This window comes from Balaenoptera borealis (assembly GCF_965194805.1).
Source record: "Balaenoptera borealis genome assembly, chromosome: 2".
Lineage (NCBI taxonomy): Eukaryota > Metazoa > Chordata > Mammalia > Artiodactyla > Balaenopteridae > Balaenoptera > Balaenoptera borealis.
The window spans coordinates 184135636-184157277 of record NC_138867.1 but is presented as its reverse complement, the minus strand read 5'-3'; the positions used below and the strand labels follow the sequence as shown (position 1 = coordinate 184157277).

General features: G+C 57.9%; 1 protein-coding gene across 3 annotated transcripts; it reads left to right on the top strand.

Moving 5' to 3' along the window:
* The first annotated feature begins 1048 nt into the window (after positions 1 to 1048).
* Positions 1049 to 21355, top strand: LMNB2 (lamin B2). 3 transcript variants are annotated; one of them, XM_082381785.1, is made up of 12 exons: positions 1049 to 1371; positions 9782 to 9918; positions 13775 to 13931; positions 14014 to 14139; positions 15771 to 15941; positions 16041 to 16166; positions 16294 to 16514; positions 16620 to 16902; positions 16981 to 17088; positions 17613 to 17732; positions 17871 to 18027; positions 18639 to 21355. In XM_082381785.1, the coding sequence occupies exons 1-11, from the start codon at positions 1099 to 1101 to the stop codon at positions 17979 to 17981; spliced, it is 1833 nt and encodes a 610-aa protein (XP_082237911.1). In that variant the 5' UTR covers positions 1049 to 1098; the 3' UTR covers positions 17982 to 18027; positions 18639 to 21355. The 3 variants fall into 3 exon arrangements, with proteins under 3 accessions (XP_082237911.1, XP_082237912.1, XP_082237910.1); XM_082381784.1 differs by having other exon boundaries at positions 1050 to 1371; positions 17914 to 18027; XM_082381786.1 differs by lacking the exon at positions 17871 to 18027.
* Positions 21356 to 21642: the final 287 nt, after the last annotated feature.

Sequence of the window (21642 nt, the reverse complement as noted above, 5' to 3'; positions counted from 1 at the left end):
TGCCCATTACATCCCCATGATACTTATTTTATAACTGGAAATGTGTACTCTTTGACCCCCTTCACCCAGTTCATACCCCACACCCCCGGACACCAATCTGTTCTGTGTTCATATGAGCTTGGGCTGTACACATGAAACTAACACGACATTGTAAATCAACTATACCTCAAAACAAAAACAAAAACAAAAACACACATACACAAAAGAAAATGGCAAAACTTTGCTTATGGACATAAAAAGAAATTCAAATAAATAAAATAATTTAAAAGATGATTCAGGGCTTCCCTGGTGGTGCAGTGGTTAAGAATCCGCCTGCCAATGCAGGGGACATGGGTTCAAGCCCTGGTCCGGGAAGATCCTACGTGCTGCGGAGCAACAAAGCCCGTGCGCCACAACTACTGAGCCTGCGCTCTAGAGCCCGCGAGCCACAACTACTGAAGCCTGTGCCCCTAGAGCCCGTGATCCACAACAAGAGAAGCCACCGCAATGAGAAGCCTACTCACCGCAGCAAAGAGTAGCCCCCGCCCGCCGCAGCTAGAGAAAGCCCGCGCAACAACGAAGACCCGACACAGCCAAAAATAAATAAAATAAAATAAATAATAAATTTAAATAAATAAGTAAATAAAAGATGATTCAGGGTTGACAGCAATTCAGGAAAACAGACAATCTCATACATTGTTGCAAAAGTGTAAACTGGTAAACCTCTTCAGAGGTTTCAAGAAACTTGACAGTATCTACATGAGCCTGGGGTATTTTTGATTTTTTTTTTTTTAATTCCACATATCGGTGAGATCACCGAACATATTTCTGAGGTTCCTTCACCACCTCACCTAATTTTAATGACTCTCCAAAGAGGTAGGTAGGTAGGTTATACAAGAGGGGAAACTGAATCCCGGCCAGAAACCCGGTGTCACGCAGTGGCCCAGCTGGGATTTGGACCCCGGCAGTTTGGCTCCGGCACAGCGCGGGAAACTGAGCGGGAGACTACAGCTCCCGGCGTGCCGCGCGCGGCGGCGGCCGGACTACAAGTTCCAGGCTGCCCCGCGGTGGCGGCGGCGGCGGGCTGCGGGCGCCATCTTGGTCGGCGGGTCGGATTGAATGAGCCCGCCGAGCCGCGGCCGCCGTTCCGAGCCGCGCGGACCCCGAGCCGCCGCCGCCGCCGCCTCCATGGCCACGCCGCCGCCCGGCCGCGCGGGCGGGCCCGCCACGCCGCTGTCGCCCACGCGCCTGTCGCGGCTGCAGGAGAAGGAGGAGCTGCGCGAGCTCAATGACCGCCTGGCGCACTACATCGACCGCGTCCGCGCGCTCGAGCTGGAGAACGACCGGCTCCAGCTCAAGATTTCCGAGCGGGAGGAGGTGACCACGCGCGAGGTGGGCGCTGGCGCCGGGGGCTCCCGCTGGGGCGGGCCGGGCTCTCAAGGTCCCCGGGGGGCTTCGGGGACGCCCTTGCGAGAGGGGGAGACTGGGGCGGGCCCTGCCCACCGAGGCGTCCCCAGGGGGCTTCGGGGGCCCCGGCGAGGGTCGCACGCTTGGTTGGGCCCCGGCCTCTGAGTGTCCCCGGCGGGTTTCGGGGACCCCTCCCGTGCGAGAGGTGGAGACTGTTTCCGGCCCCGCCCATCGAGGGGTCCGGCGAGATCTCGGGGTCCCTCGAGTGAGGGGTGCACGCCGGGGCGGGCTTCTGCCTCTGAGAGTCCCCGGGGAGGTTCGGGGGGCCTGAGTGAGGGGTAGAGGCCAGGACGGACGCTCCCGAGGGACTCCCCAGGGGTTTCTACCCCACCTCCCCGTACGAGAGGTGGAGACTGGCGCCGGCCCCAGCCCCCGAGTGATCCCCTGAGAAACGGGGGCAGACTAGGGCGAGTCCCGTCCTCTGGTGGGTCCCCAGGGTATCTGGGGGGCCCCGAGTGAGGGTGCACCCTGGAGCAGGTCCCCACCCACCGGCGGTGTCCTGGGTGTTTCACGGATCCCATGAGTCTGGGGCTGACCAGTCCCCTGAGGGGGGTTGGCCTGAGTGAGGGGTGCAGACTGGGCAGGCCCCCTCCTCTGAGGGATCCCCAGGGGACCTTGGGGGGTTGTGCCTGGGGAAGTGAAGGGGGCCCTGCCTGGGCGGGGGGAGATGGGGCAGGCCCTGCCCACCAAGGGATTCGGGGAGCTCTAGGGGGCCCCTGAGTGATGGGGTGTGAGCCAGGGTGGACCCCACCCCTAAGGGAGTTGTGGTGAGTCTTGGAGGATGTGTCTGGGTGTTCGGGTGTCCTAGGAGAAAATGGGGGAGGTTCTCGGGTCTCTGGGGAGACTGGGAGGCTCAGACCCTCTGAGGGAGCCCTAAGGAGGGGTGGAGGGGTCTCAGGGGGTGTCTCTGGGGTGAGCCAGTGGTCTCAGTTCTCCTTGGAACTTTGCAGGGGTCCTGTAATGAATCCTGGGGAGTTCGGGGATTGGGGTGGGGTTAGGCAGGAGGTTCGGTCTTTTACCAGGGCCTGGGGTGGGCGGGGGTCAGAGGGGGGGAATCTGATGTCTCCCAGGTCCCATGGGAAATTTGGGAGGCCCTTAGTTGGGCCCTGGGACCCCTTGGCTGGTGAGCAGGAGCCTAGTAGTCTGGTAGCCCCTGCCCTGTCCTGGGGGATGTGAGGGGAGGGGGAAGCATGAGTTCTTGGGGAACCAGCGGGAAGTTTTGGTGCAGACTGAGGGAGAAGGGGCTGGACAAGCCCTGTCCCCTAAGGGGATGTGAGGGCAGCTGTCTGGGGGTCCTGGGTGGGGTGTGTCCAGACTGGCTGCCAACCTAGTGCCCTCCTTTTCTCCCACTGGTGCCCCCCCAACCCAATGGCAGGTCCTCAGAATAAGGGGGAGGGAGGTCCACCATGTGGTTCCCCTGTGGGCCCCGTGCAAGAGTCATGGTCTGAAGCTGGCACTTAGCTCTCTGAGCCTTGGCCTCCCACTCTGGAGAATGGGCCCAGTGACCGACTTCTGGGAGGAGAGCCTCAGGGGGGTTGGGAGGTGGGGGGGGGGGTCATTTCTGGGAGCCACGTACCCTCTGTGATCTTGGGCAAGTCACTTAACCTCTCTGGGCTCAGTGCCTCTTCTGTAAATTGGAAATAATAATAAATACCTACTTTTGGGGCTTGTTTGTGGGGCCACGATGAGTTCACGTTTGTTTTGTAGAACAAAAGCAGTGGAAGGAAGGACCCCATGCGTTATGTTGTCCCTGTTTGATGGTCCCTAGGATAGCGACGGGCCCGGAAAGTGTGGCGTGGGCATCCAGGGAGGCAGAAGACTTGGTGGCTGGTGGGGCTCTATTAGGTTGCCTGTGATTGGTTTAAGACTCGGGATCCAAACCCTGGTTTTAATCTGTGACCTTGGGCAGGTCACTCAGCCTCCCAGAGCCTTGGTTTTGTTGTCTGTACAATGGGTCTGGAGTGGCCCGACCCAGAGCGTGGCCACCTGCTTCAGCAGCGCGTGCTCGTCCTCGGGATGCAGGCCCAGGTCCCCCCTGCCAGGCTGGTCAGCGCCCGGGGTCATTCCCCCCAGCCTCTTGTCCCACCTGCGGGGTGAACCACCGTGCTGACCTTTGGCGGGGGTGGCCTAGTGGGCCTGATGGACGTGAGGTGCTGGCCCCCGCTGGATGGACGTTGTGCCCGAGAGCGCATGCAGAGGCTGGGCCTGGGGAACTTGATGTGTCTGGGCAGCTGCCGAGGCTGGTTGGGATGCAGGACTGCTGGGTGGGAGCAGGGGAGCCCGGCCCCACGGTGAGCACCCCCCAGGGCTGTGCTCAGGATCTGGGGCCACCCAGGTGACAGGCGTGTTTGCAGCGGGAGTGGGGAGTTCCCACTAGCTTGCTGTCCTAGAGCTTGGGGGTGAGATGACAAATGCCCCTCTCAGCTGGACAGTGGAGAGAGCCGGTAACCTACTGGAGCAGGAGGTGGTGTGGTCATGTGGGCTGTGCGGAGGGAGTGACCTGCAAGTGGCCAGGGCTACAGAGGGGCGGGGCTTGATGGGCGGGCCAGGCAGGTTCTGGGAGCCTCCAGGGCTCAGGCTGGCTGAGCACGGAGGGCGTGGTGGGCGTGGTGTGTCAGGCCTCCCAGAGGGCACTTTACCTGTTCAGCAGCTCCTCACCTGGAAGGAATCTGCCCCCAGGGGACACTGGGTGATGGCTGGGGACATCTGTGGTTGTCACACTTGGGGGGGGGGCCCTGGCATCGAGGGGCTGGGGGCCAGGGATGCTGCTCCACACCCCGCAGAGCCCAGGAGGGTCCCCCACAGAGGATGATCTGGCCCGAAATGCCATTAGTGTCAAGGCTGAGAAGCCACTTAAGGAATCCTGTGATGATGCAGTTTAAAATGTTGTGAGCACACTGTGTGCTCGTAATCAATCCGAACGGTCCAGGGGCATAAGGTAAAAAGTGAGATTCCCATCCACAAGCCTGGGCTGGCCACTTGTAGACTCTGGCCTTTCCCATCGGGAGTCAGATGATGCATCTTCTGGCCGGGTAAGCGGTACTAGGGCGAATGCCACGTGCAGATGTCACTGGAGGGTTTCTGGGAGGCTGGGGGCTGGCCAGATTTCTGTTTGAGAAGGATCATGGGTGCTGAGGGGGCAGGAGTGGGCCAGGGAGGGAGGGGGGTTCTCCGGGGAGCCTCCCCAACCGGATGTTGAGTTCCTCTGGGCTTCGCTTTCTTCCCCCTTGCTGCCCAGGTGTCCCATTGCTGCGGGGGTCGGGGGGTGCTCCCCAGGGGGACCCCGGGAGCAAGAGCTGAGCTGGGCTCTGGGAGTTTGGGGAGGGCCAGTGTTTGGCTGTGGTTCTCAATCCCAGGGCAGTTTTGTCCCCCAGGGACGCAGGCAGGTCCTCACAGGGTAAGTCTGGGACCCCAGGAAAAGGCCGCCTCAGGTGACGTGAACCCTGCTCCTCCACGGCAACACGTGCTAACACATTTGTTGGGATTCCTCAGGCTCGGCGATTGTGCAGCACCGGCCGTAAAAGACAGAACTAAAGGCCCAAGCTGTGCCCGGGGCTCCCACAGGACTGTCCCAAGTGTCACAGTGCAGTAAGGCACAGGCCTGCCCGGAGAACCCCTGTTCACTGGTCTGAAAAGAGCCTTTGTGACATCGGCCGTCTGCGCGTCCTCCTCTAGATAGAATTTTCTGCATCGTCCCAGTGCTGTCGATTGGGTTCGGCAGATGCTTTCTGGAAAGGGCTGGAGTTGTTCTCAGCTTTGTGGGCTGACGGTTTCAGGCTTGAGCACTCAGCTCGGCCGTTGTGGTGGGGAAGCTGCCCCGGGCAGTACATAGAGGAACGTGCAGATTGCCTGACAATAAAGTTTTATTTATACACACTGAAATGTGCATTTCATATGGGTGCCTGTGTCACGAGATACCTTTTTCTTTTTTTTTTCACCCAGCCAATTTAAAAATATAAAACCATTTTAGTCCCACAGGCTGGACAAAAACAGGTGGTGGGCTGGGAATTTGGCCTGAGTTTGCAGCCCTGGCTGTAGAGGACTGCCTTACTAAGACACACAGATGGGGGTGCAAAACACTGTGAGAGCCTAGCACAGACACACCTCGGGTCATTGCGCTGCGCAGACACTGCATTTTTACAAATTGAAGGTCTGTGGCAACCCTGCCTTGGGCAAGTCTGTTCCCTTCGGGTCTCTGTGTCACATTTTGATCCTTCTCCAGATATTTCCAGTTTCTTCATTTGTGTTATTTGTTATGGTGATCTGTGATCAGCGACCTTTGATGTTACTATTGCAAAAAGATTACAGCTCGCTGAGGCTCAGGTGACAGCATTTTTTAGCAATAAAGTATTTTTATTTTTTTAAATTTAAAAAATTTTTTTTAAAATTTTATTTATTTAATTTTTTGGCTGTGTTGGGTCTTCGTTGCTGCGCACAGGCTTTCTGTAGTTGCAGCAAGCAGGGGCTCCTCTTCGCTGCAGTGTGTGGGCTTCTGACCGCGGTGGCTTCTCTTGTTGCGGAGCACGGGCTTTAGGCGCACGGGCTTCAGTAGTTGTTGCTCACAGGCTTAGTTGCTCTGCGGCATGTGGGATCTTCCCGGCCCAGGGATCAAACCCATGTCCCTGCATTGGCAGGCGGATTCTTATCCACTGCGCCACTAGGGAAGTCCTAATAGAGTATTTTTATTTATTTATTTATTTGTTTATTTATTTATTTATTTATTTATTTATAAAAATTATTTATTTAATTTATTTATTTTTGGCTGCTTTGGGTCTTCATTGCTGCACGTGGGCTTTCTCTAGTTGCAGTGAGCCGGGGCTACTCTTCGTTGTGGTGCGCGGGCTTCCCATTGTGGTGGCTTCTCTTGTTGTGGAACACGGGCTCTAGGCACGCGGGTTCAGTAATTGTGGCGCACGGGCTTAGTTGCTCCATGGCATGTGGGATCTTCCCGGACCAGGGCTCGAACCCGTGTCCCCTGCATTGGCAGGCGGATTCTTAACCACTGTGCCACCAGGGAAGCCCTAGAGTATTTTTAAATAAGGGCTGTGCATTGTTTTTCTTGCCACAAGGCTATTGCACAGTCAATAGACTACAGGATAGTGTGAGCATAAATTTTTTTTTTTTAGCTGAGCCATGTGGCTTGTGGGATAAAGATCCGTTCCCAGGGATCAAACCCACGCCCTTGGCAGTGAAAGTGCGGAGTCCTAACCACTGAACCGCCAGGGAATTCCCTGGGCATAACTTATTTTTTTTTTTTAATATTTATTTATTTATTTATTTGGTTCTGCCGGGTCTTAGTTGCAGCAGGCAGGCTCCTTAGTTGCAGCTCGCCAGCTCCTTAGTTGAGGCAGGCAGGCTCCTTAGTTGTGGCTTGTGAACTCTTAGTTGCAGCATGCATGTGGGATCTGGTTCCCTGACCAGGGATCAAACCTGGGCCCCCTCCATTGGGAGCGCAGAGTCTTAACCGCTGCGCCACCAGGGAAGTCCCCTTGGGTATAACTTTTATATGTACTGGGAAACCAAACAATTTTTATGACTCGCTTTATTGTGATACTCGCTTTATTGCAGGGGTTCAGAACGGGACCCTCTGTGTCCCTGAGGTCTGCCTGCTCTTTAACAAGACCCCCGAGAGTCACCCAAGATGGCCTAGGGCAAGTGAGGCCCTCGCCTTGGGCACGGAGTCTAGCAGGACACCCACATTCTTGCTCACGGAGATGAACGCACGATGTATTTTGAATTGCTCGAGCTTACTTCTTGGGTCAGTGTTAGGTGTACAGACAGAGGTCGAGGGTGGTACTGGGTCCCCATCAGTATCTCATGTCAGTGTGTCTCACAGCTCACTCTCCGACAGTGCTGCATCACATTAGCTTTGCTCAGATCTCCTGAGCTGGCCCCCCATCCTCTCTGCCCCAGGACCCCTCAGGACCCCTGTGACATCCAGGTCTCCCGTCTCCTGGGCCCCTGTGGGCTGTGCTGGTTCCCCACCTTTCCTGGTTCCTGGGGCCCTGGGCAGCTGTGAGGTGGGGACAGGAGTGTCCCCATTGGGGTTCATCTGGTGTTTTCTCATGGGCAGGCCGGGTTAGGGGCGGGAGTGTTACCTTTTTTTTTTTTGGCCACCTCGCGTGACACATGGAACTTCCCCAACCAGGGATCGAACCCACACCTGCTGCAGTAGAAGCACAGAGTCCTAACCACTGGACCACCAGGGAAATCCCCATGAGTGGTATCTTAATGGGATATTTTAAAAGTCAAAATTAACGCTGACGTCCACGGTGGATAAGCGTCAGGCGTACGTGCAGGATCTCGTGCTGGGTTTCCTGCCCCCTGAGCCCCAACAGTTTCTGTTCTGATCTCGCCTTGGTTTCCTGTCGTGTTGGTCCATCTGCGCCCCTCGTGCCATGAGGGGAGGCTGGAGAGACAGGGCCCCAGTAGGAACCCAGCCTGTGGGGCCGGAGATCTTATCTGAGATCCCTGCCTAGGTGCCAGGCCCTCCACTGGGGTTAGGAAAGTTCTGGAAGGTGACATGGGTGGGGAGAGAGGGCAGAGACACATCCCCCGCGTGTCCCCCTCTCGGAATTGCCCCCAGCGGACTGCTCTGCCCCGTAACTTGACAGGTCAGGAGAGGGCAGTGTGCTGTCCTGTACCTCAGTTTCCCCATTTGTGAAATGGGGCTAAGAGCCCATACCCCCCCTACCTGTGGGATGAAATGACCAGGAGTGCTGGATTGAGGTGGGAGAGCCAGGCCCCAGCCGGAGAGGGTGGGAGTCTGAGATCAGACTGGCTGTTAAATCCCACCTCTTCTGGATTTGTTCTGATCTGCCTGGGACGTTCCGGTTTGAACCTGAAAAATCCCACATCCTGGAATCCCCTCGGTTCCAGGCAAACGGGGATGGTGGTCACCCAACCAAGTGGCAGGCCCTTGGCAGCTCCCCTGAGCCTCGTCAGCTCAGGGGCCTTTCCTGTGCAAGGGAGGGGAGTGACCCTCCCAGGCCTTAAGCTGACCTCCGACCCCTGGCACAGACACTCACTGCCCTGTTGTAGTTTTGTGGGAAATGGTGCCACTTTCAAAGCCAGCTGCCTTGTCACCCTCTGTCTGCTTTCTGTGTCAGCCCCCGAAAGTGTTTTAACCGCTTCACTGAGGTATAATTCCCGTCTCACGAAGTTCACCCAGTTAAACTCTGCTCTAAGTTCAGGAGTGGTTAATATATTTAGAGCTGTGCAGCCACCTCCCCAAAGGAAACCCCTTCTTGGGGAGGGGCGAGATAGGGTAGGGGAGTAAGAGGAACAGACCATTAAGTATGAAGTAAATAAGCTACAGGGGTATACTGTACAACACAGGGAGTATAGTCAATATTTTTTAGTAACTATGAATAGAGTATAACCCTTAAAAATTGCGAATCACTGTGTCGTATACCTGTAACTTATATAATATCGTACATCAACTATATCTCAAAAAAAAACACAACAAAACAGAATTGCACTAAAAAAGAAAAAGAAGAAGAAGCCCCGTCCCCATTACTGGTCACCCCCTCACCCTCCTCCACTCCCTTGACATTAGCCCACTCTGTCCCCGTGGATCTGCCTGTTCTGGATGTTTCCCATCAATGGAATCACACCCTGTGTGTCCTTCTGTGTCTGGCTTCTCTCACTGAGCATCGTGTTCTCAGGGTCCGTCCTCGTTGGAGCGAGTGTCAGGGCGTCACCCCTTTTCACGACTGAGTGGTGCTCCCGTGTGTGGAGGGACCGCATGCTGTTTATCCGTCATCTGCTGATGCGCATTTGGGTTGTTTCCACTTTGGGGCCATTAGGAGTGATGGGGCTGTGAACGCATGCGCATGGGTCTTGTGCAAGATGTGTGTTATATCTCCCGGGTAGATGCCTGGGGGTGGAATTGCCGGGTTGGTGGTTGCTCTGTTTGTCCATCTGCGGAAACGCCAGACTGTCTTCCGTGGTGGCTGTACCGTTTTAACCCCCTGGCCACGCGTGGAGGTGCCGATTCCTCCCTGTCCTCACCCGCACTTGTTATCGACTGTCGTTTCCACGGTAGCCAACCTCGTGGGGGGAGGTGGTGTCTCACTGTCCTGTTGGTTCCAGATATTTGTAAACACGCTCACGGCCCTGTGCCCCTCGGCGTGGGGCAGGTGGGGCAGGGAGGCTGACGGGAGACCTGAGGTGTGTGCCCAGCTGGCAGGTGTGACCTAGCGGCGGCCAGTGATGGGGGCCAGTGACCTGGGCAGGCTGGGGTGGCCCGGGGCTGGTGGGGCAGTGTCAGGGTGAGCGGGAGCCGTGTTGGTGGGGAAGGGTGGGCTTCACCTCGGCCTGGCTGTCCCCCCAGGTGAGCGGCATCAAGACGCTGTATGAGGCGGAGCTGGCTGATGCCCGCCGGGTGCTGGACGAGACGGCCCGGGACCGGGCCCGGCTGCAGATCGAAATTGGGAAGCTGAGGGCCGACCTGGAGGAGGCCAACAAGAGGTGGGGCTGTAGCCGGCGTGATGTTGCCTGATTCTGGGGCGCACAAGGGGCTAGGGCACGGGTTGTCGCCCTGTGCGAGGTGGCGGCTCCCATCTGAGCGGGGCCCCCGGCTCAGGCAGCCCTCCTGGGAGTGGGCCGTGTGGGTTCTGGGGGCCGCTGGGTGGGTGGGGATGGCCTCTGTGGCCTGGCCCTCTGGCCGCCCTGTCTAGAGCCTTTATCCCCCAATATAATTTGGCCCCAGGAAGAGTTAAACCCAGCAGCTCTCCTGGGACTGAATCCCTGGTAGCTGGTAGCCCTGTGCCCCTCCCCTTCCCCAGAGAAGGGGTGCCCCAGGTCACAGAGCCCAGCCTGGGCCCCTGAGTCCCCTGGGGGTGCTCACGTGGGAAGCCGGGGGCGGCGGGTGACCTTCTCTTCCCATTCTTGAGCACCATCTCCCACCTGCTCCCGAGTAAAAGGCTCAGGAAATCTGGAGGACAAGGCGGTGCTGGTGGTGATGGTAGCAGAAGGAACAAAGTGATGTAAACTCGACGAGTGTTTAGATGAAGGACCCCGTGAGGGACACCAGATCCCCTCCCCGCTGACGGCGACCCCAGCAGGTCCTGGCTGGCATCACCTCCGGTTACAGGGGAAGCTGAGGACGAGGTGTGGGGAGGAGTCATCCATGGTCCCTCTGCGTGGCAGGGACCGGGGCTGAGGCCTGGACCGGGGCTCCTGCGTCCCTGTTCATAGTCGCAGCAGCAGCTGACTGCCACCTTCACGTTTGCAGCGTTCTTTTTCATTTTTTTCTAATTAGTAGACTTTTTAATTATCATTAATAGAGATTTTTTTGTTTTTGTTTTTGAGCAGTTTTAGGTTTACAGGAAAATGAGTGGAAAGTACAGGTTTCCCCAAATCCCCCTCCAGGGTCCCCGATGATGACCACCTTGCAGTAATGGGTATGCCACTTTGTTAGGATTGAAGAGCCAATATTAATACATTCTTCTTAGCTGAAGTCTGTAGTTGACATAGGGGTTCTCCGTTGGTGTCCTGCAGTCTCTGGGTTTGGACACATGTACGCTGACTCGCGTCCACCATCATAGTATCACACAGAGTAGTTTCACTGCCCTGAAAATCCCCTGTGCTCCACTGACCCATCCCTCCCCCCAACCCCTGGAAACCAAGGATCCTTTTACTGTCCCCACGTAGCTCTGCCTTTTCCAGAATGTCCTGGAGTTAGAATCACTGTGTGTCGCCTTCTCAGACTGTCTTCTGTCACTTAGTGATGTGTTTCTGGTTCCTCCGTGGAACAGAACAGAGAGCCCAGAGACAGACCCACACAGTATAGTCACCTGGTCTTTGATGAGCAGCAAAGGCAATCTGTACACTTTTAAAACAGCCAGGTAAACTGGATATCCCATCAATTTATTACTTTTTTTTTTTTTTTCCCTTTTGGCCACACCTCACGGCTTGCGGGATCTTGGTTCCCCGACCACGGATTGAACCCACGCCCTCGTCAGTGAAAGCGCGGAGTCCTAACCACTGGACCACTAGGGAATTCCCAATTTATTACATTTTTTAATTAAAAAGGGACTTGAGCTTCTTGGAGAAGATTAGGAGAATTCTGGAATTCCCCCAGCCCCTCTCAGCCCTGGAACCTCCCAGACACCTTTAACCTGCGTGTTGCTCCTCGTCTGGGCCGAGAGGTCACGTTTCTTTCTGCTTATCAGAGTCATAGATACTCCCTGGCGAGAAAGCAGATAATGCATTTAATTTAAAGAGAAAAATGAAAGTCTCCATGAGCCTCCGCCCAGACAGAATCTCCGAGGCCTATCTGGTGCATTTCTTTTCCACCTTTTTAAATTTAAACTCAAGGTGGACGCCGTCAGACAACAGAAGGCTTTCCTGACCTCGAGCCTGGTCATCGATGGCACCTGTGTCGTGATGCCGTCCCAGCCCCTCGGCCGTGTTCCAGGCTCCTGCGACAGCTTCGGGTAGCAGCTGTGCCCGCCGTCGGGCACCTGGGCTGGTGGCTTTTACTTTGGCCCCTGCTCTGGGAGGACAGCTTCCCAGGCTGTGGGCACTCACATCCGCAGGTGCTTCGTGCGACAGCCTCGCTTCCCGCTCTTCGGCTCAGAGCCCTCGCAGACAGGTGTGGGTGGCACGTGACAGCGAGCAAGGTGAACCTCCTGACAGGTTACAGCCAGTGCTTTTCTTTTCCTACCAAATGTATCGCGAAAACCCTGTGATGATGGAAACGCAGGTGGTCGAGTGGAGGAGTGACAGGCCGGGTGCTCCCGCCTAATCCTCCAGGAATTAGGGCTCCAGGGGAGGAATCTGCTTTCGTGCCTTGAAGCTGTTAAGAAGCAGGCACTTAAGCCAGTGAGGGCTGCTGGCACCCCTGCTTTCTGGACCATTCTGTGTCGTTCTGTGGAACCCTAGAATGGGGTGAAGATGTCTAGAAATCTGTCACGTTTCCTGATCCTCTGCTCCCGTCGCCCTCGCCTCATGGCTGACCTTGACCTGCCCGCACACCTCACCCCAGGCCTCTGCATTCTGCTCTGCCCGACGCCCCGATCCTGCCAAAGACAAGGCCCTGCCCCTGGCTTCACGGCTCCGGCTCAAGGGCCACGCCCAGCAGCTCCTGCCCCACACACATCCCTCCCCTCCCGCTTCATCCAGCCTCGGAACACGCACGTTCACGGCTGAGGGCAGCAGGTTGCACTGCTGTCTGCACCCATGAGAAAGTTCTCCATGAGGACAGGGGTGTTGGCAGATGTATCTCTAGTGTGAGGATGGTCTTTCCACGAAGCTGGTCCTCAGGAATGATGTGTCAAATGGTTCTAGTTTCCCCAAACCCTCCAGGGATGTGGGGTTTGCAGCCCCACGCCGTGAGTGGAATAACCAGGACCGTGTGGCTTAAGCTCAGGAATGTGGGCTGCAGGGCCCCCAGACCCTCATAGAGGCCATCGGTGCAGCCCCTGCACAGAGCTCCTGTGAGGACGGGGTCAGCCTGGAGGCTGAAGTCACTGGACTTTATGCCCCGTCGCCTCGAACTGGTGTGGCGTTCCCAGTGGTTGTCACCCAGGGTGGTCCTGCCCCCAGGGGACACCGGGCATTGTCTTGGGGGCGTCTGTGGCTGTCGGGACCAGGGAAGGGGTGGGCTGTCAGGGCTGCTCCACCTCCTGCAGTGCCCACCGGCAGAGACCCTGGGTGGCCCCCTGCCGCCGGGCAGCTTCAGTTCCTTGGTGGGGAAGTGCGCAAGCTGTCAACCCCAAGGAGGTTTAGAGCAGCGTTCAGAAACGTTCCCCCTTTTTTAAGAGTTGTGTGCTAGAAAAGTCTATTTGGCATCTTAAATATTTCATGTTGGAGATAATTGTCTGTTAGAAGCTGGGCAAGCCCACCTGAAACAGCTTAAGTTTACAAATGAGATCGACTTTTCAAAGGCCGAGGTTTTAATTTGTTACTTTAATAAATTATACACAGGGAATTCCCTGGTGGTCCAGTGGTTAGGACTCGGCGCTTTCACTGTCTAGGGTGCGGGTTCAATCCCTGGTCAGGGAACTAAGATCCTGCAAGCCGCACGGCGTGGCCAAAAGAAAAAGTAAATAAATAATACATTAAAAAAAAAAAATCAGAGTTCTCCTCTACATGACCCTTCCTGTGCCCAAAAGTCTTGGAAAAGGACATGAAAACCCACGTCTTGAGGGTTATTTTGAGCGGCCGGCGGGGTCCCCCTGGTACAGAGTGGGTTTGAAGATGGGGCACCTTTGGTGCCAAGAAGTGAGGGATGCTAGGTCGGGGCCCGGGGCCCAGAGGCAGATGTGAAGTTGGCCTTGGGCATCGGGGCTGTCTGCTAACTTCTGCCCCTGACTTTCAGCGCAAAGAAGAGGGAGGGCGAGCTGACGGTGGCCCAGGGCCGCGTCAGGGACCTGGAGTCCGTGTTCCACCAGAGTGAGGCGGAGCTGGCCGCCGCTCTCAGCGACAAGCGCGCCCTGGAGAACGACGTGGTGGAGCTGAGGGCCCAGCTGGCCAAGGTAACTGTGGGTGGGCTGCAGGCCCCCGAGGACCGTGTGCTGAGGCAGACAGCGTCACCAGCTGCTTGTCCCACGTCTCCAGGCGGAGGATGGGCACGCGGTGGCCAAAAAGCAGCTGGAGAAGGAGACGCTGATGCGCGTGGACCTGGAGAACCGCTGCCAGAGCCTGCAGGAGGAGCTGGCCTTCCGCAAGGACGTCTTTGAGGAGGTGGGGCCCCGCCTGGCGGAACCAGGGTGCTCCCTCCTTCCTGCGTCACCCTGATGCCCGCCTCTATCATCACGTGGCCGTCTCTGTCTCTCCCCTGCTCACCTGTGTCTTCCAAGGACACTTGTCCTTGGATTTAGGGCCACCTGGATAATCCAGGATGGTCTTGAGACCCTTAACTTAATCACATCTGCAAAGACCCTTTGTCCAGGAAGGTCACACTTGCAGGTTCTGGGGACCAGGACGTGGGCACACCTTTTGGGGGGGCCGCAATTCAGCCCCCTGCAGACCCTCCCCTGCCTCCTCATCTCTGGGCCTCGGGGCTCCCCGGGCCCTCCCACCTCATCACAGCCCATTGTGCTGTCATGGTGCAGAACAGAACCCTGGGGGCTGGGCCACTTCCTGCGCTCACTGCCCTGGAAGAGCGCTGGCGGGAAGGGTGGCCATGCAGCCGCAGAGCGGCTTCCACCTCCAGCCAGGCCCCGCTCCAGCCAGAGCGGCCAGGGGCGCCAAGCGGAAGCCCACATCTGTCAGGGATCCCGTGAGGAGGCCGCGGGGGGCTGGAGGGTCCCTGAGGCGGGCCTGGGGTGGGGGTGGGTGTTCGGCCGAGGTTCCACCACGCTCCTTTGTAAATGCGTTTGGCTTTCTTTAGAAACAATTCCTATTGTTCCACAAACCGGTGCCAGAGATGAGTGACTGATGTCTGTGGAGTGAGTTTCATCCGAGGCCCTGAGCTCTGGGGCTGCCCCCCCTGCCCTTGACTCCACCGCTGTCTGGTCAGCTCCTGACACATGTGGCCGGGGCATCTGTCAGCTGGTCACTGTCTCGACCCACTGCTGTCCTATCTCGGACCCCAGACACCTGGGATGGGCTCCATCAGGAATTCTTTTTTTAAATAACATTATTGAAACATTCCCATACCAGAAATCTTTCAAAGTTTACAATTTAAACTGGATTTTAGTCCATTCACAGAATTGTGCAGCCATCACCGCTTAATTCCAGAACATTCTGTCACCCCCTAAAAGAAACTCTGTACCTGTTACCATTAGCATTCCAGTTTTTTTTTAATATAACAAAACTATTTTAAAGTATACAACTAATTTAATGAAATTTAGCACATTCACAGTATTGTGTAACCATCACCTCTATCTAATTTCCAGAACATTCCATCACCCCAATAGAAGCCCCGTCCCTATTGGCAGTCACCGCATCCCCCTCTCCAGCCCCTGACAACCACGAATCCACTCTCTGTCTCTGTGGTTCTGCCTGTTCTGGACGTTTCCCATCAGTGGAATCACACGCTGCGTATCCTGTGTCTGGCTTCTCTCACTGAGCATCGTGTTCTCAGGGTCCATCCACGTTGTAGCGAGTGGATGTCAGGGCTTCACCCCTTTACATGGCTGAGTGATGTTCCCGTGTGTGGAGGGACCCGTGTGTTGATCGGCCGTCAGCTGGGAGATGCTGGGCGGCCGCTCTTCAGTGGTTGTGAATTGTGCCGTGGGGTGTGAGCAGGCGACCTGGCCCCTCCCCAGAGGGTCACGGTTGGCACAGTTTCGTGTCCTCGGTCCAGCCCCTGGTGGGTCGGGGACGCTGGTGAGCAGGCCGGGGCGGTGAGCGCGCGGCTGTGTCCCCAGGAGGTGCGGGAGACGCGACGGCGACACGAGCAGCGCCTGGTGGAGGTGGACAGCAGCCGGCAGCAGGAGTATGACTTCAAGATGGCCCAGGCGCTGGAGGAGCTGCGGGCGCAGCACGACGAGCAAGTGCGGCTGTACCGCCTGGAGCTGGAGCAGACCTACCAGGCCAAGGTGCGCATGCGCGCCTCTGGCGGTTCCCCGCCCCGCCCAGCCCCGCCCAGCCCCGCCCAGCCCCGCGCGGGCTCTCACGCACTCCCCGTATCCCCGCAGCTGGACAACGCCAAGCTGATCTCTGACCAGAACGACAAGGCCGCCAGCGCCGCTCGGGAGGAGCTGAAGGAGGCCCGCATGCGGGTTGAGTCCCTCAGCTACCAGCTTTCCGGCCTCCAGAAGCAGGTGACTCGCCAGAGCCCCCTGTCCCCTCCTCAGGCCCTGTCCCGTCCCTCCTGCCGTCGTCGGTGCGGGGAAGAGGCCCGGAGGTGGCCGGGCTTCCCCCTGTGACGCGCGTGGACCCCCGCCCCAGGCGAACGCGGCTGAGGACCGGATCCGGGAGCTGGAGGAGACCGTGGCCGGGGAGCGGGACAAGTTCCGGAAGATGCTGGACGCCAAGGAGCGGGAGATGACGGAGATGCGGGACGTGATGCAGCAGCAGCTGGCCGAGTACCAGGAGCTGCTGGACGTCAAGCTGGCCCTGGACATGGAGATCAGCGCCTACCGCAAGCTCCTGGAGGGCGAGGAGGAGAGGTGGGCGCGGTGCGGAGTGGGCGGGGGTGGGGCGAGCGTGCTGTCCTGGGCAGGGCCAGCGGCACCCCCCCCCGGCCCCCAGTCACCCCGCGACCCCGCCCCCAGGCTGAAGCTGTCCCCCAGCCCGTCGTCGCGCATCACCATCTCGCGGGCCACATCGAGCAGCAGCGGCAGCAGCGTGTCCGTGTCCGGGCGCCTGGGCCGCAGCAAGCGGAAGCGGCTGGAGGTGCAGGAGCCGCTGGGCACGGGCTCCAGCGGCACCGGCTCGGGCAGCAGCGGCAGCAGCAGCTTCCGCCTGGCCCAGCAGGCCTCGGCCTCGGGCAGCATCAGCATCGAGGAGATCGACCTGGAGGGCAAGTTCGTGCAGCTGAAGAACAGCTCGGACAAGGTGAGGCCCCCACCCCACCCGTGGGGAGGCCCGCGGGTCTTCTCGGAGCCGTAGGCCAACACCCGTCCCCTTTGCCAGGATCAGTCTCTGGGCAACTGGAGGATCAAGAGGCAGATCCTAGAAGGGGAGGAGATCGCCTACAAGTTCACGCCCAAGTATGTGCTGCGGGCTGGCCAGACGGTCACGGTAGGTGGCTGCGGAGAGGGAGCGGGCAGGACGTGAGGTGCGGCTGCGATGGGGTGGGGGGACCGGGGTGGGGGTGGAGAGCATTACAGGGATGGAGCCCTGGCGCTGAGAACAGCTGCCTGCTGTCACAGATCACCTGTGTGCCAGTGTTTCTTCATCCGGGCTTCCCTGGAGCCCTTGGGAGGGCCTAAGGGATGTGCCGGGGGTCCATGGTGGAGGTGGGGCTGAGTCCAGGCTGTCTGGGCTGTCTGTCCAGGCACTGGCGAGACACATAACAGTCAATAGGCATGGACTCTAGGGCTTCCGTTTCCAGCCTGGCCCATTTGCCAAGATGAGAGCCCTTGGTCACTGTGAACCTCAGTCTCTTCCATACCCTGGTGACTACCATCCCTAGCCAGGACCCAGTAGGGCCAGAAGGATTAAACGCCCAGGGCATCGAGGGAGCCTGTGATAGAGGGCCGGCTGGTGGTACATGCCACTGGGACCGGAGCTGACATTAACCGGAGGCCCTCCTGTGTCCCCAGGTGTGGGCAGCCGGTGCAGGGGTGGCTCACAGCCCCCCGTCCACGCTCGTATGGAAGAGCCAGAACAGCTGGGGCACGGGCGAGAGCTTCCGGACCGTTGTGGTCAATGCTGACGGGGAGGTGAGCACCTCCCTCTGCCTCGGTCCTGGGGTCCCTCCTGGGGTGGGGCCTTGGCCAGCAGGGCAAGTGAGTGCAGCCTGGGCCTGGTCCTGGGCATGCGAGCATCCTGACCACCTCGCCTGTGGGCTGGGCCCCCAGCACCTGGGGTGGCTGTCTGCAGCTGCTGTGTCGTCTCGCATAGGAAGTGGCCATGAGAACCGTGAAGCAGTCCTCGGTGGTGCGGGAGGCCGAGAACGGGGAGGAGGGTGAGGACGAGGCGGCCGAGTTTGGAGAAGAGGATCTTTTCCATCAGCAGGTAGAGGCTCCCAGGCGGTACGCGCACACACGCACGTGCACACGCCTGTGGGCCCTGTTTACGCGGCTGCCCTGGGCACCACCCAGGTTTCGCCCTGGCTCGGCCCGGCCGCAGAGCTCACAGCCAGAGGCAGGCCGTGGAGCCGGCTGCTCTCGCCTCCTGGGCCTGCTTGTTGTGTGGACCTCAGGGTACTGGCCCGGGCACCCTGGGAGTGGGGTGTTCAAAGCCTGTTGCATCTCAAAGCGACTCTGGTGCAGCCCCGAGGGTTCTCAGCGAACCCCCTGTTACCACATTTCCTCCAGAGTGGGGTGCTGGTGACTTAATAATGGCTTTGGGGGGAAGGTGGGGAGCCAAGGAACCACGCTGAATGAGATATAAGTGCAAGACTCTCCGGGGTCTGAAACAATTGTACCGTGTTCTGTAGCTCAGAACAGAGATGAGGGAGACATGGAAGGTTCTGGAACAGGGACCATTGAGGCTGGGGTCATCTTGCCGGGAGCTGAGCTTCTCATGGTGGCTCAGGCCCTGCCCCGGTCCAGCCCCTCCTGGAGGGGGCTGGGGGCCACCAGCTACCTTCCTGGCCTCCTCACTGGTGCCGTCCTTCCTTGCAGGGGGACCCGAGGACCACCTCTCGAGGCTGCCGCGTCATGTGAACCGAACATGCCTCATCACACGTCTTTCTTTATCCAGGGCCACTGAAAACTATTTTTATATCATTGGCTTCTTTAGTCCTTGGTACATTTCTAGAGAGTTTTTAAGCAAACTGCCAGAGCGTGGGGGTGGGTCTCTGCTGAGCTTTCCTGTCGCTGGGTTTCCCTGGGCCCTTCATCACCACTGTCCAGAGTGTTCAGTGCCCCGTTCTCACCTTTCGGTTGAGTTCGGGGCCCAGGAGCCGAGTGGCTAGCGGCCTTTGGGCTGGGAGTCCAGGGGGCCCGTCCACCGCTTCGGTCTCAGCTGCAGCCTGGGGTCAGGGCGGGAGAGGAGGCCTGAGGTGGACAGAGTGGAACTGCGCGTAGGAATCCAATAGTTGTTTGTTTTATTAAGCTTTTAAAACAACCAGATTCAGAATCCAGGTTCTGACCTGGTGGGGGGAAGGGGCACCCTGTGGAATTTTGGTGGCTCAGCCAACCGAGCACCGGAACAAGGGACTCGCAGGCTTTTACCGTCAGGCCTGGGCTTCGGGGTTTGTCACAATTTCTGCTCTGCTCTCAGGAATTGGGGTGCGTGGGGTCGGCCTCCTGGCTCTCTCTCTGGCTGCTGGAACCTCACGTTTCTGGGGCTTTCTGCAGTTGAGTTCCTCACCTTACGGGGATGGTTCCGTTGTAAGACTTGTCCTCAGGTAAGCCTTGAGGGGACAGGTGTGACGAACTCGGAAACAAATGCCTTGGGCTCCAGCACTACGTCCACCTGTAACCACCGCTTCCCACCCTCCCGTCGGAGGAGGGCGACTTCAGGGCGAGACGCTGGACTCCCCGTTCTCCGACTCTGTGCCTTGTGCATGGGGCACGCTGACTCACGTGTATTCTTGGGCATATACTAATATCCCGGCTTCCTCTGTAACTTCTTGCTGAAGTGGTGTTTCTGAGACAGACCTGCCAGGGCCAGTTGGCCCCTCCGGGATGTCTCCATGTCACGGCCCAGCTTCTGGCTGCCTGGAGGCCCCCTCCCTGCATCAGCTTACCGTCGACACCTCTGCCACGTAGATACACAGAAATTATTTTTTTAACGGATATTTATTTTTTTACATCGGTCAGTACACACATTGCCGGGATCCCACCTCAGAGGCTCATTCATGCCAGGGTCACCAGGACAGTCCCCCGAGGGGGTGGCAGTGGGGGGCTTGTCTCTGTGGACTCTGAGGCCCCAGACGGCAAACTTCTTTCAGAAAGCGCAGCTCAAGTCTTAAAAGACGCAATACTGAGCCATGGAGGTGGCCTGCCCCAACCCCAGGCCGGGAGCAGCCCGTCTGCCTCCTTTCCCTGGGAATCATGGCGACAAGGGCCCGAGGCCTGAGCCCCAGGCCGGGAAAGTGCCAGTGGCCGATAAAACTTAAGCTGCTGCTGAGTCTAGAATCCCCTACAGACTCTGGCTTTAAGTCCGAGCATCTTTCCATGGCCACCTGGACCGCGGGCTGTTTCCCCTGTGGAGGGAGACATCTCTTACCAGAACAGCTCCTCGGGGACGGGGCAGCCCCTGGAAAGCGTTTCCTGCCCTGGCAATGCGCCCCCCCGCCCCCCAGTGTGCACTTGCCCAGGAGTGCTTGCAGGCATGTGAGGTTGCAGGCTGTCTTCCTTCTCCCAGACGTAGCAGGAGCTGAGGGAGCTGTGAGGGTCTGGGGAGCCTGATGAGGTGCTGAGAGAGTGGGGCTAGGTGGCCCTCAAGCAAGTGGGAACTGCACTGGGAACAAAGGTCTGTCCTGGAATTTGGGGCCTGAATTGCTGAAGTAGTTTTGCAGGCTGGGCTAGAGGACAGGAAGGAAGGGAGAGGGCTGCCCTAGTGCCTGCAGAGCCCCCAGGCTCACTGGTAGGGGTTGTTCCCAGCAGCTGAATTTTCTTGCCTGCTTGAGATCTTGGGTGGAGCCTGGAAGTGGCCCAGACAGGCGCTGGGATGCCCTTGGCTGGTGGAGGGAGGGTGCACTGGACTGGTGGCCAGTTGTGGCTGGAGGCTGGTGACGGTCATTGGTAATCAAGTATTTGAAAACACGGAGCAGAGTCCAATGTTACAATGTCAGCCAGGGCCTGGGAAATCGAATTTGCATATGTCCTTAAACATACTTAACTTTAAGCCACTTAAAATGATGCAGAAGCGATTCTTTTTTCTAAGCCCCTGTCATGTGATGAGCACCCCCTTCTGGAGAAAACCCATGCTTCCCAGCCCTGGGGAGGGACGGCCTGCGGGGATGTGGCCTGTGGCCGGCAGGAACCAACCCCTGGGAGACACCAACGCCTCCCCCCGCTCCCCGCCCGCGGTCTGGGCGCTCAGCTGTTTCTACAACAGCCAAGCTCAGACTTGGGCTCGTTTTTACCCACACCATCTACCCAGCAGTTCTATTTATATCAGCATATCCGAGCTGGGACTGACATTCCTCAAGGACATTAAAGCTACTGGAAAGGTCTTAATTCTGAGCCTGAAAGGTATCATCAGCACTACACGCTAGTGGGCTCGGTTTCAAGAACTCGGCTGTTTAGACAGGTCTCAGAGGTCTGTTGGTGATTTTTACGATGCATGCCAAACGTGTGGTCTTTTGTTCTCTCCGAGGATTTGTAATACACGTTTTATGACTGGAAACTTTTTTATACAACACTCCAATAAACATTTTGGTTTTAAATTCTCCCTCTGAGTCTACTTCCACGCCAGGCTGCTGAAGCAGGAGCCCCAGCCCCTGAGCGGGGGCCACTCTTCATCGCGGTGCGCGGGCCTCTCTTGTTGCGGAGCACAGGCTCCAGACGCGCAGGCTCAGTAGTTGTGGCTCATGGGCCTAGTTGCTCTGCGGCATGTGGGATCTTCCCAGACCAGGGCTCGGACCCGTGTCCCCTGCATTGGCAGGCTGACTCCCAACCACTGCGCCACCAGGGAAGCCCCAGTTTTCTGCATTCTTTTCCCACCTGATCCACT